This window comes from Helianthus annuus, chromosome 17 (genome assembly GCF_002127325.2).
Source record: "Helianthus annuus cultivar XRQ/B chromosome 17, HanXRQr2.0-SUNRISE, whole genome shotgun sequence".
In the NCBI taxonomy this organism is placed as follows: domain Eukaryota; kingdom Viridiplantae; phylum Streptophyta; class Magnoliopsida; order Asterales; family Asteraceae; genus Helianthus; species Helianthus annuus.
In genome coordinates this window covers 28,463,150-28,478,294 of record NC_035449.2, presented here as the reverse complement: position 1 = coordinate 28,478,294, position 15,145 = coordinate 28,463,150, and the positions used below count along the sequence as shown (strand labels likewise).

At 36.8% G+C, this 15,145-nt stretch overlaps 1 protein-coding gene across 1 annotated transcript; it reads right to left on the bottom strand.

Annotated features, from left to right (window-relative positions):
- Positions 1–1,685: 1,685 nt before the first annotated feature.
- On the bottom strand, positions 1,686–3,436 carry LOC118488815. The gene is made up of 3 exons (XM_035986183.1): positions 3,140–3,436; positions 2,411–2,818; positions 1,686–1,694 (listed from the first exon to the last, which is right to left on the bottom strand). Exons 1-3 carry the CDS (start codon positions 3,434–3,436, stop codon positions 1,686–1,688), a joined length of 714 nt encoding a protein of 237 aa, XP_035842076.1.
- Positions 3,437–15,145: the final 11,709 nt, after the last annotated feature.

Sequence of the window (15,145 nt, the reverse complement as noted above, 5' to 3'; positions counted from 1 at the left end):
TACGTACAGACTGAGAATTTCCGTCGTTTCAAACACAGAATTCAAGTGCCAATGTCTGCTATTTATACTGATTTTTGGACACGCTTACGGACCGTAAGCCACTTCCCTTACGGTCCGTAAGGGAAGCAGTCTAGTTATAGGGTAGCCAGGTTCGGAACTAGCTATGCTGAGTTGACACTTTTCTCAAACGAATTTTAGACAGCAAGTATTATAGATAATCGTCAACTAGGGTTTACCCTCCTGAGTTTTAGGGGCCCTGATCCTGATTCCGATTGTTCTGAAAATTTTAGGGTTAATGCAGAATTACTTGGGTGTCTTAATTAGGGTTTCCTTAATAGATAATTATCATCCTAATTATTGATTTTAGTGGGAGTTGTTACAATCATATAAGGGAAATACAGTAGAACAACCTTGGATGATATGTGAACAATCACGCCAAACCTATTGGCAAGAAGGAGTGCTGCTTGAGGCATCACCATCCAATGTTCCCTGGGTGCCATTCCAACCCCGATAAAATTTATTATCTGTACTTGTTGGTCGTAGTCCCCTGGTACTTCACTATCGAAGATGTACTCCCACTTTTCTTTGTTCGGACCCGTCAGCTCTTCAAGTAGTTGGTTTCAAATATGCCCAAAGTAATCTTGTTCAAACCCTAAGCCCACAGCCGCCGCCCGAAACCCACAATGTCCATCCGGCCTGACATCTTTTATTCTTGAAATGTAGGGGTGGAACACTTTTGGAATTTGTTTTTTGTATCAGTGCGCATATTCAAGCATTCCCTCGTCAGTGTCTACGTCTGCAATGTCTCTAAAGTCTCAAAGGTCGTTAAATCGACGCGATCGTTCAACATCTTCACGTGAAGAAGAGCCTGGCAAGGGCAATGCCTTTCCGTTAATCGGTATTAGGGAATCTTCCGATGGTACATAAGAGCTATGTCGAGGAGGGTCACACCTACTTTGTTGTCTGGGAGGCCCAAGTGAGCTATCTTTAGCAGCTTGCTCTTTTCTTTGTTGTTGGACCTTGGAAGTTTGCCGCCCGCGAGTGTTTTCTTGTACGACAGGCGGTTTTTTGTCGCTCATATATGGGTTTACCCCTGCCATGATCTTCGATAAGACGTTTTTCCTCACTTGCGGGGGTTGGGTAGACAATTTTTGTTTCACATATTCTAATTGTTTGTCTACATCAACATCTTCCTCATCAAAATTTGATGCGTTCAGGTCAAGTTTTCTCCAGAAAATGTCTATATCTTCGAGCTGAATGACACAGTCTGCAAAAAAGAAAAAAAAACAGCATTAGACAATCATATTAAATTAAGACAACAAAATATTTTTTATAAGTCTATAAGTACCTTGTATTCTACAATCTCTCCAATAGGTTAAGAGCATGGATGAAAACTTTAAGAAGTAGGTTGGAAAACATAGGAACCTGAAGGTGGCTGTTCATTCGCTTGGTGCGTCTTTCTTCCAAGGATTTCTTTATTTGCGCATATTGCTTTAGTACCAAGGTGTCCACCTTTTTCCCCAGCGATTCCAGACTGCATCTCGGTGTAGTAAGCTGTTTCTTTAATGCAGCATGTGCGCCTTCAGCTCTGTTTGTTATACTTTGCAAGAATGTCAGGGTTTGATTGGTCCATGCAGATACAAACAATTGTCTGGAGGTGCTTAACCAGTTATTCCATAGGTAATTCAAAACATCTGAAAAAAATAAACATATTCAAATTTTATATCAATTTGTATGAATGTATTTACTTAGTGAGAACATACATGTAAGTTGTTGATTGACAAGGTGTCTCTGAAGGTTGAGGACGTTATATTTGTATAACTCTTCGGTAGCGGAATTACACACTGTTTTCCACTGATTTATAAAGGCTTCCCAATCTTTGCCATTAAACGAACCCTTGCAGTGCTTCACAATATTTTGTAAGATGTGGAACCTGCAGAGATATCTGTGTGTGCCAGGGAATATTTTTCTACACGCGTTTATCTGTGCCTGGTCCCTGTCCGTTAGAATTACACGCGACTCCATGCACTCATGCAGCATAGATCTGACCCTCTCCAATACCCAGACGTACGTTGCCTCCTGCTCGTTTGAAAGAAATGCATGCGCAACACAGAAGGTGTGGTTTGTCGACGACATACCCACAACTTGCAAAAATGGAAGATTGTACATGTTAGTCTTGTAGTTAGCGTTGATCATAAGCACATGCGGGAATGCCCTCCACTTTTCAAAGGACATATCGTCACAGAAAAATATATGTTGAACGACGTTGGTGGAAGGTTCCGCCTGTATGTAATAGGTCATTTTTTTCCTGGAGGATTTGTTCTAGTCGCTGCATGGGAGACGGTTTTATCTCTAACTTCGCGGCCCTAATCTTTTGGCGAGCGTTGTGTATGTCTTTCGGAACACATACGTTCTCAGGGTTCTGTTCGGTTACGGCCTTCCAAATTGTATGGGGCTGTATGTCTTGATCTGTCAGCTCTTGCACCAGTCTAAACTCATTAGGAGTAAGCCTCCTGGCATACGCGTAACCCTCCAGATGTTCAGCAGGGCCGTGGTTGTGCGCCTCGTTAAAATTTTTGTTCAGATAATCTATCCGCCAAGACATACAGCCCCGGTCGAGACAACCTATCACCATAAAAGGGCACGCGCATTTTTTGCTGCCGGTTTTCCTAACCGTGGCCTTACTCTCATGCTCGCCGCTACGACAACATTGGAGCCACACCCGGTTATCCTTGGACCGTCTGGTAACAATTATGTATCCGTTGGCTAAACCCCTTCGTTTTACCCAACTTTCCAAATCATCGCGGGATAAAAAATCCTAAAAATATAACAAGTAATTTTAAAAAATATAACAATTTTGAATGTACTTTTTTAAAAATTCTTAAAAAAAATATTTGATTAATATTTAAAAAAATTGTTGATTAACATTTAAAAAAATATTTTAATGTATTTTTTTATAATATGTAAAAAATATAATAGGTTTAATTAATTTTATAAATATATTTCATATAACATTTATTAATTAATTTTTATCCTATTTGAAAAATATAACAATTTTAATGTATTTTGTATTAACAATTGTATAATAATTTAACAGAAAAAAAATATAACATTTAACAAAAATATATATCGTTCGTACCTGATCAGTTTTGTACGAAACTTCAGGGTAAGCGGGTGTCTCGTCACCCAATGACTCTTGCACGGCTGGCTCGTCACCCAATGACTCTTGCATGGCTGGATCATCACCCAATGACTCTTGCACGTAAGAAGGGTGACTAAGGTCTCCTTGTACTCCCGAGGGACCACTAACGAAAACGTTATTGCCATATTCTTCCTGTCCGTACGAGGGAACGTAACTGGGTTCATAAAACGGAGACCTATAACCTTGATCATGTCTACACGCGTTCAAATCTGGTAGCAACGGTTGGCGGGGCATAGCAGACTAAAAAAACCAACGAGTAAAAGGTAATGGTAAGTTTAACGCCGAATAGAAAAAAGTAAATATATATACTTACTTCGTTGAGGTCTGGCAACGACGATTCATTATGACGGGGAGAATAGCCCGACATGACCTCGTGCGCGTGATCATCATTTCCACCCAAATCGTAAGAATCAGGGACATTAGACCCCGCCTAATACAAACGGTGTGCTAAGTATTTCATAAACAAAAAAAAACAGAATACGTTAAAAAAATGATATACCACACTGCTATCCGAAATAAACGTGCTCGTGTCCGCCTCAGACGGCTCACCGAAAACATAGTTGTACTAAGACATGTTTGATAGTGAATGTGAATATATAACGAAGATGATATATATATCGTCTTCTTCGTCGTTTAAATAGGGGAAGAAGAATTCAAATTCAGAAAAGAATACGAGTTGTATAGCCCTATACGATGCGTATAGGGCATACGTCAATCACTTTACGTCACTCAATAGTGACGGAAAGCTGATCGTACTTTCTAAAGAAAGTAATACGCATCGTATAGGCCTATACGATGCGTATTACTTTAACCCCCGTGAGACAATGTCAGTCTTTGACTGACACAGAATTAATTACCAACACAATACGCATCGTATAGACCTATACGATGCGTATTGGGGGTGTCGATTTAATAAGCCAAGGTGTGTCAATAATACGACCCTTAAATTATCTAGAGCCTGGAATTGAATAAATGTACCTTTCTGGCCTTCTTTTTCACTTAGGTGCCACCCTTTACTTATTTTTAAATTATTTAACTTATCTAACACTCAATTCACATATCAAATATATATATTTTTAAATTATTTATATTTTTTAAAATTATTTTTATATCTGTTACTAGGAGTTTTCGTATCTTAGTGTGTGTAATTTAATTTTTGCAACTTTTTACCATAAATAAACTCACTTCATACATCTTTAATATACTTAATGCATGTTTTATACTATCAATTACGTTTAATATTCGACTTTATAATACTAGTGGGTTTTCTCACGCTTCAAGGTGAGTTTTCTATGGGTATGATTCACTACCATATAATTTATCTAAAAATCATATAATTTATCTCTCAAATTATACTTTTTAAAATTTATCTCTCATTTTAAAAAAAACCTCTTACATAACATCTATTATTTTTATTTTTATCTTATTTACAAACCCTTTTTTTATTATATTTCTTGTTTTTATACGGTCACAACAATTTAATGGATGATGCACAATAGTTTTTTATATATAAGAAAAATAGTGTAGCATCTTTTTGTAAGTTAAGGTGGAGTAGATAAATAATAGAAGGGATGGAGTGGCTTTTTAGTAGATTTTTTTTCGGGAAATTGAATTTTAATAATCCCATATTAGAGATGGTTGGTCATTGACAATCCCATCTTTGAATATTACCACTAGCAGTCTCACCTTTTAAGTATTTTTCTCTCACTACACATCCGTTAAAAACACCTAACATTAAGTTTTTCCATGAATTACAAACTGATATTTTAGGGTTTTTGATCAGAACAAGGATACGAGTCGACTGATGTAAAATTTACCTCCGAACAGTGCTCCAAACGATGAAAACCGTGCTTTAATTCGGGTGTTTAAATTTCCAATTAACAAAAATCAAGCCGTTTGGAGCAATGTTTCGAGGTAAGTTTTACATCAGTCGACTCGTATACTCGTTCTGATCAAAAGCCCTAAAACATTAGTTTGTAATTCGAAAAAAAAAACTTAACTCTATTAAGTTTTCTTTAACGGAGGCGCAATGAGAGAGAAATACTTAAAAGGTGGGACTCTCGGTGGTAATATTCAAAGGTGGGTTGTCAATGGCCAACCACTTGCAGGTGAGACTACTAAAATCCAATTTCGCATTTTTAAAGGGAAAATCACGAAAATGGACTGACCAGTCAACTTTACCAAAATGAACATCAATCGCGTTTGTGGTAGACGCGATCCTTGAAATCCATGCAAAGTTGAATTTTTTCCCAAAAGGGTGTTGGTGGAAAAAATAATTACCAAAATAGATGATTTTAAAAATATTTACCAAAATAGGTGGTTTTTTCTTTTTAACTTAAAAAACTAAAATCAAAACCCAAGAAGCTTTCCCTCTCACGATTTCAATTCATCCAAAATAGGAGGAAAAAGAAACTGATGTGAGAGATTTCAATTCAAGGATTTATCATAAATATTCATGGGAACTTGAATTGGGAGGACGAGAGCCTCTATTGTGTGTGAATAAATTTGAAGGTGAAGTATGAGGATTATTGAAATGGTCTAAATTTGATAAAAGAAGTCTTTTTCTTAGAACAACAGAAATGTGAAGGATGAGAGGGTGAGAGTGTAAAAACACTTATTTTGGTAAATATTTTTGAAATCACCTATTTTGGTAATTACTTTTTCCACAAACACCCTTTTGAGAAAAAAAACTCTGCAAAGTTTGCATTTGTGACTCAAAGTTTGTGTCTGAGATTGTGCCATGGGTTTTCATACCTACTTTTTTTCTTTTCAACCACGATTTTTAAACAAGTATAACGTTTTCATACGATAGTAATTTTTATAAAACACACACCAAATTTAAGATAATAAAATCGAGTTTTTGCCGGATACAAACTTTGAGTCCCCAGACCCAATCAATGTTTATTTTGATAAAGTGGGTGAGTCAAATGTTTAATTTTACGATTTTCCGTGTTCTTTTAAATTTAAAGATGAGGGAGGTGATGGTGGATGAGATGTGGATGCTATGCTCTTACCCAACGTCGCAACTGACCAACTATGTCTAGAAATAAATAATTGCAAATAGTAATTTTGTTATTTATAATTGTTATCAATATCAATATTTCTGTTCAATTCTGAAACAAATCCATGTTACAAATTGATTCTCATGTTGTATTGTCTTTTTGCAAGAGTACATCAACCACGTACCCAACTTGGGGCAGTATTACTTTTAATATACAGCCCACGGTTTTGGTTCTCAAAACCTTTTGGAATTGAAGTTTTAGCCTGTATTAAAAATGACAAATGTCTGCAGCTACATCTTTATTTTAGTTTTCAATTTATAAATAGACACAAGATTAGTACATATTTACACTCCCACACAGTAGTTTGATTGTTCGATAATATCAAGACCTAAGGCTTAGCGGTATGGGGAACGTCCCCTCGAACATCCCACCCGGCGCCAACCCAAACACCATCCCACAAGATTAGTACATATTTATATATTGTTTTTTTAATATTAATGAAAGTATTTTCCTATTTTATTTGTTGAATATTAAAAAAAAGTGGAAGATTTAAAAAAAATAATAATAAACTAGTGGGGTAGGATCATCCTCCCATTTCCATTGTTTTTGTGGGATGAACCATCCTCAAGAGAGGACTATGATGTAGCGCTTAGGTGACGGATCATCGGAGGATGGTCACCATACCATGTAGACTAATGGAACGTGTTGCTGAGACATGACATGATCAAAAGTCACTTGCTTATTACTGAGACATGACACGATCAAAAGTCACTTGCTTTTTTTTTAACAAAATGAAAATCAATTTCAAATATATTTGCAAACTATTATTATATATCTACATTTTGATACATAAGTTTACTTTTAGAAAGATTCATCTATTCCAAAAGTTGAACTTTAACTAGGATGACAAATAAAAGCAAGTGAGGATGCGAGACAAGCTTTTGATGTTAGGGGAGGATGGGTGGTTCACTAGTGATAGTTTCTATCACTCTCACTATCCAATCAAATCATGCCATGTTATCACCCAATATTCTATCACTAATGATAGAAATGTAGGGGGGGTGGTATCACTAGTGATGAGATTCCAATGTACAAGTTTTAATGCACAATGTACAAGATACACATTCATCACCAAAGTTTTTCAACGCGTTATACATATAACTCGTTATACTCCATCACTAGTGATGAAATTAGGCGGGGCGGTGTTCCATGAGTGATACTATTGTATCACGGCCCATAACGATGCCACCCCGTGTGGCCTTATCACTACAAGAAAACTCATGTCTTTCGACCAAAAAAGTGGTCGGAAAAAAGCAAAAATAAAAATAAAATAAGTGGTCGGAATATGGTTGATGAAAATTCAAAAAACAATAAAACATAAATAAATATATATGTATAGCTAGTAAGTAGTCTGAATTTTGTTGGATATTTTTTTCACCTGTATTTTACAGTCGGGAACACCCTTTTCCAACGATTTTCCTACCAAAGCCTTGGTCGTAAAACAACGCGCTAATTTCTGCTAGTGTATCCAAAGACCATACTTCCATAAGCAATTAAGATCATCGGATTTAACTTAATTAATATGAGAATCTGAAATTTATTTCTACCAAGTACCAACATCTATTCCATGGAAGATGATTTTCTTTAGCTTCTTGAATGGTCATATGTAGACCACTAGGATGACGATGAAGCTGATAGGTGCTCTTCGTTTTGAAGGCCCATTTAACTTTAAACTTTGAGGTAGGTGATCCATTTGACTCAAACCCTATTTGGGCCGTGACAGAATCCAAGCTTAATTCAAAGAATCAAAAGTCCCTTTCAATAAATCTTCTTTTCTTTTACCTCTTCTTATGATTTCAATCACGATACATGATTTGACTAACTTTTATGCAATACATTTTTAATTTCTCTAAAGAAATATGCCAATAATTTCATCCTATCTTCTTGTCAATCGTCAACCCGTCTGTATCTCAATCGACGACAAAGATTGGTGTATGTGTCAAACAAGTTGAGGTTATAGCTGCTTTCACTTTCGCTTTCTTTTCATTTGCTCAAGTTCAGATATGATAGTTGGCAAATGAGATATAACAAAATAACTGCTATAGGTTTTAACTTCCAGCTAACATACCCTTTGATGAAAACTTGTGACGTTTCAACTTAAATGTTGTGATGGTCACCTGCCTATATAAAAAGGTCTTTGGTATGTTTTACATACAAAGTGGGGTACAAATTTTTATACAGAAGATCATAGCCGTCCTTGTTTTTTATTTGAATTATCCGATTCAAGATTTGAGAAGTACTGCCAAATAACTTTAATAAAAAATTACTTCAAATACGATTAACATGATGTCCTAGACATTTTTTCGAACTATTAATGGTTCTGGTGTGGGTTGAGTTCAGGCTCTGAAAAGTAATCGTTTTAAATTGGGTTGAATGAATCTATGCAAGGGCGTAGCTTTCAAGGCGCTGGGAGGGGCGCCCGACTCCCCGAACTTTTCGCTCAGTAGTGTTATGTATGTACGTTTCGTGTAGAATTTTTTAGGTATATACGTTTTCGACCCCCCGGTTTTATAAAAAAAAATTACTTGTATAGAATTTTTAGGTTCAGTGACTTCCGACCCTCCGGTGGAAATTTTCAAGCTTCGTCACTGAATCTATGACATTGTAATAGTTGAGGTGGGCTCTATTTTCTGATCATGGCACTCGCTACTCGCTAGGCTTTTGTGTTTTCTATAAATATATTTTTTCTTCTTAGTTGCTCAAAAGAAAACCTTATGCATGTTTATACTCGATAATCATATAAACTAAAATAACTTTTTCCGGTTCTGATCAAATCACTTAATGACTATGATGGTTAACATGTTCAACCTGTACATTTTCTGACATCAAAAAAGTAGCTAGCGAGCTGGGCTTGCCTAGAGGAGGAGTAGGGTGGGCAATAGTCCAGGGCCACTCTTTGGGGCCCAAAATTAAAAAAAAAAAAAAAAGAGTAAACTGCCATTTTGGTCCTTGTGGTTTGGTCACTTTTGCCATTTTAGTCCAAATCTCAAACTTTTTACATCTGGATCCCTGTGGTTTGCATTTTGTTGCCATTTTGGTCCAAAAGCAAAGTCAACTCAGATTTAAAAAAAAAAAAACCTGGCTTTTTGTCCTTTTCTGAAGGGCATTTTGGTCATTTTACACACAACCCCCACTACCCACCCCACCCCCACCCCACCCCTTTTCTTCTTTTTCCCCTTCTACCTTCACAATAAACCCAACCGACACCATCACCGACTCACTCCCTTCTCTCTCTCTCTGCTCACCGGTCACCGGAGCCGGCGGCGCCGATACACCCACACACCCAACCCCGCCTGCATCCTCTCTAAAATACACACACCTGGCCGAAGATGATGATGACTGGTGTTGTGGTTGTTGTTAATGATATTGATGATAGTGATGGCGGCGCTGGAGGTGTTTGGGTTACGAAGATGATGATGATTACAGTAGTGGAGGTGTTTGGTTGGGTGCGGTAGCGGCGGCGGTGGAGGTGTTTGGTTGGGTGCGGTAGCGGCGGCGGTAGTGGAGGTGTTTCCATCACCATCTCTGATCGTCAACTAGAACACCACAATAAACCACCACCACCACTAATACCTCCTTTCCACCCTCAACTCCGATCTCTTCTTTCTTTCTCCACTCTGAAACCTAATGCCGCCACCCTTCAGATCCATAAACATAACTGCTTGTGCAACGCTAAATCGTTTAGAGATTACTTCAGGTTACTTTGGTTTGATTTGTTTAGAGATTACTTCAGGTGGTTTGATTTGTTTGTGAATTTGTGTTGCTTTGATTGAGTTGTGTTTTGTTTGATTTTGACCTAGATAGATGTCTGTATGAAGAAGAAGAAATGGGCAGGGGAAATGGGGAATGAGATAGAGGGTGAGGAGTTAGTGGGGCCCAGATCCAGTTAGGGTTGTCGTGGTTGAATGTGACGGTGGAGGTGGTTGTTGTGGGCTGCAGATCCGGTTAGGGTTTGGGTTTGTTTGAAGAAGATGATGGTCTGCAGATGTTGATTGTTTTAATATGTTATAATAAAATTAAAATCACCAAAATACCCCTGAACAAAAAGACAAAATAAGCAGGTTACAATAGTAAAAAAAAGGTTTTTTGAATTTTGGACTAAAATGGCAACAAAATGCAAACAACAGGGACCCAGATGTAAAAAGTTTGAGATTTGGACTAAAATGGCAAAAGTGCTTAAACCACAGGGACCAAAATGGCAGTTTACTCAAAAAAAAAAAAAGAAAAAACTACTTATTATAAAAAATTATATATCTTTTAAGTTTTTATTAGGCGCCTAAGTTTTCTACTCGTCCTGACCTCTGGATTTTCGAAGATTCTTGGGGACGGCCCTGCCAGTAAGAAATAAAACACCGGAGAGCAAAACAGACAGAGCCTAACAGCCTATGCTTCTTGGATCGCTAATCAAGTTATATCCTTTTACATCAATTCTCGATCCACGAAAATCATTAACATATGAACTTTCTAAAGTATGCCATATATGTATAACTTCTATATCAATTTGACTAAGTTATATAGCAGATTGTGGTAGAGGTATCATAAAATTAACTTTCAAAAATAACACTAGTGATTAAAACATTTTCCATTACAACTGTCAAATGATTTGGAAATGCTCAAAGTAACTTAGAGATCATGAATTTGGTCTAATATTTGTGCAACCTAATGATTTATCGCCGGTTTTCCAATCGAGGGACGATAATATTTCATCCCTACACTTGTGGTTCCCTTGATCTTCTAAAAAGGATGAGCTTTTCAATGGCATGCTTTTCAACTCTCTTGACGAAACAAGAATACATCGAAATTGTTTAAATACAACTCTAACTCTAAGTTACATACTCTAATTCAAGTAGAATTTATTAGGGAAATGAGACCTTCAAAGTAATCTTCACTGCAAGGAATTTTAAGACCTCCTTCTGAGTTGTCAAAACCAAATTCTTCTTCTGCCCAATGTAAGAGCTCCCGAAACAAAGGGTGGTCCAATGTAGATATCGGGATGACATATCTCCTGTTTGTCTCGCCGACATAAACAGCAAAATGGCCTTTCTTCGGCGAATCTGTCGCACCTAGCAATCCGTTCTTCTTCGGCGTAATGGATCTCTTGAGCTTTTGTTTAGCATTGGCTATTTTGATTATCCCCATACCCATATGTTGACAGTAATGAATCTTGGAATGAAATTCTCAAGTCTTTGGTAAAAGTAAAATGGATTGGTTTGAGGGTTTTTTCAAATGGAAGAAGACTAGGGGAGTTTCTATTGTGTTGTGTCTTAAAATGAAACTATATGACGTTAGTATATATACCCCTAGGGATACTTCAAATAAAAAGATGGAAACAAAATGTAGGACTCATCACATGATGACTTACAATTATCAATGAAACTAATGAAGGACTTGACATTACAAAAAGAAGCACATGGGTATGACTAGCTTTATTAGAGGCATATAGTGCCCTACCATATTGAAGGTTTATCACCTAAAAGTTAGGGTATTATACTTGCGCACACAGTGTTTTGACCAAGGCTGTTTCTATTAGTGGAATGTTGAGTATTTAAAATTTGTTAAAAGGGAGGAAACTTGTTCCACTTGCATTTTCAGGATCAAATGAGATAATGAATGTAGATTTGTTGGATTAGAACCATTATATCTTAGTGAACAACCACACTGGTGGGCCTGTGTGTTTGAGCAACTTCAAATTTGTTCAAAATTGGCAATATAATTTCATCACCTTTGCTTGCTGTTACAAAAGTTTGCCAAGATAGAAAACGGTTTGCACAAGTGGTGATCATTTTAATAAGAGGATTAGGTTGGATAATCTTGGTCCAACAGACACCTTACACTTTGGCAAAATAATTGAAGGCGTATTCTAGATGTTTTGGAAGTACATGCCTGGTGCATACGGACTTGCTATATCTTTACTATTACTCCACATCCCAATCTCTATATCCATCCCCCCCCCCCCCCAAAAAAAAAAAAAAAACAAAAACAAAAACAAATTAGCTTTCTCTGAATTTTGTTTAACCTTCCTAGGGCCGCCTTGGGCATGTGCAAAGATGTGACCGCACATGACCCAATATTTCGAAGGGCCCAAAATTTTTTTCCCTTGTTTTACATACATAAAAAAACATATAATTATTTAAGGGTTCATTTTTAGTAGTGTTGGAATTCCTTGCAGTATTCGTATGTGATTAGGGTTCTGCAGATCTCTCTTTGTTCATAAATGAATTGATAAAAAAATAAAAGTGATACATCTGAAAGTATATGTATGTATCCGGGGTATACATGTGATAACCGCCCCCAAATAATAAATAAATAAGACATACTACTCTAATTAATATTTAATCTAATATGTAACATAATTATGTATTGTATCTAGCTTATATATTTAACCATGCTTGTCTAACACCCTCCCGTAAGCTAGATCATCGGAACATCATGCGTAGTAGAGTCTTTAAGCGTAAGAAATCCTTTGGCTGTAGTGCCTTGGTCATAATATCGGCTAATTGATCTTTGGTTGCACAGAACAGTATTGTTACATCTTCTCTTCTCTTCTGATCAGGTCTCTTATGAAGTGATATTTGACACGTATATGCTTGCTCTTACCATGATACACCGGATCTTTGGCCAGACATATAGTGGACTTATTATCACAGTAAATAGGTATTGGATAATTGTCCTTTCCTTGTAATTCATCTAAAATTCCTTTTAACCATATTGCTTGACATCCGGCTAATGTTAGAGCCATGTATTCTGCCTCCGTTGAAGAGAGTGCAACTACCTTTTGTTTCTTTGATTGCCACGATATAGGTCCAGATCCTAGGTGGAAGATGTATCCGGATGTACTTTTACTATCATCCACATTTCCTGCATAGTCACTATCACTAAACCCTATCAGTTTCTGTTTTCCACCCTTGGAGTATGTAATCCCTTGATCAAGAGTTCCCTTAACATATTTGAGTATGCGCTTGGCTGCTTCCCAATGACTTCGTTTCGGAGCTTCCATAAACCTACTTATTTTACTTACTGCGAACATTATGTCTGGTCTAGTATTTGTCAGGTACATTAGACTTCCTACTAAGCTTCTATACATGCTTTCGTTTATGAACTCTTCCGGATCTTCCTTTGATAGTTTTATTCCGTATTCCATCGGTGTCGAAACTGTATTGCATTGACTCATTCTGTATTTTTCAAGCAAATTTTTCATGTATTTCTTTTGTGATAGGATTATATTGCCATCTTCATAGGAGACTTCCATGCCAAGGAAGTAATGCAGTTTTCCCATGTCTGTCATCTCGAATTCCTTTTTCATCTCATCTTTGAACTCAGAAATTAACTTCATAGAGTTACTGTCTATGATTAAGTCATCCACATATAAACATATTACCAGTTTTCCGTCTTTGGTATCTGTAATGTATAACGTATGCTCATATGTACATTTTCTAAATTCGTGGTGTATGAAGTACGTATCTATTCTGTTGTACCAAGCTCTTGGTGCCTGTTTTAAACCATACAGAGCTCGTTTTAGATGACATACCTTAGCTTCATCTCCCGGTTTGATATATCCTTGTGGTTGATCTATATAGACTTGTTCCTTCAGTTTTCCGTTTAAGAACGCTGTTTTTACGTCCATTTGATGTAAATACCGGTCATTTTGAGCTGCTAGTGCCAGTACTAAACGTACTGTCTCGAATCTAATCACCGGTGCAAATACCTCTTGGTAATCTATCCCGAATTTTTGCTTATACCCTTTTACCACCAGTCTTGCTTTGTATTTATCTATATTTCCTTTCTCATCATACTTTGTCTTGTAGATCCATTTAACCCCTATAGGTTTCTGGTTTTTCGGGGGATCAACCAGATCCCAGGTTTTATTTTTGTAGATTGATTCCATTTCCTTATCCATTGCATCAATCCATTTTTCATCTTTACTGGCTTCTTCGTAGGTGGTGGGATCTGTACTAGCATAGAGTACAAAGTTGATCACTTGATTTTCATTATACTTTTGTAGTATTTCTTCATTAGTTAATGCCCTTGTGTCTCTATACACACTGTTGATGTTTCTTGTACGAATCGTTTCGTTTTCAGAATCAGTAGAGGAGGTTTCTTCATTATGTTGATTTTGACTTAGTGTAGGATCTAACTCACTATCGTCTTGATTTTGTTGTGTTTGCTGTGATTCAGTTACTCAAAGGGTTTACTTCCACATCGTCTGTTATGCTTTCAGGTTGAACGGGATTTGATTCATGATGATCATCGGTATAAATCTGATCATTTATACCTTGACTCATTGGTACTGCATTATCCTCTATTATCATGTATGGAGTCTCGTTTGATTCATTGTTAATGACCCACCTTTTATTTTCATCAAAGATCACGTCTCTGCTTATAGTGATTTTGTTAGTTAAAGGACTAAACAGCTTATATCCTTTACTATTTCCACTGTACCCAACAAATATCATCTTCTCCGTTTTATCATCCAACTTATTCCACTGCTGTTTGGGTATGTGAACATAAGCTACACTACCGAAAACTTTGAAGTGCTCCACATTTGGTTTTCTTCCATTCCATGTTTCAAATGGAGTTGTATTTGGTCTAGTCTTTGTGACCGTTCGATTCAGTATGTATGTGGTGCAGGCTATTGCCTCTGCCCAGAATTTGTTTGGTAATTTCTTCATGTTCAACATACTTCGACTTAACTCCATTAGTGTTCTGTTTTTTCTTTCAGCTACCCCGTTTTGTTGGGGTGTATAACTGTTGGTGAGTTGATGATGAATTCCATTCTCTTTCAAATAGTCTTGAAATAATTTTCCACAATATTCTCCTCCACGATCTGTTCTTAATGTCTTTATCATGTGATCCGATTGATTTTCGGTTAATGCTTTGAATA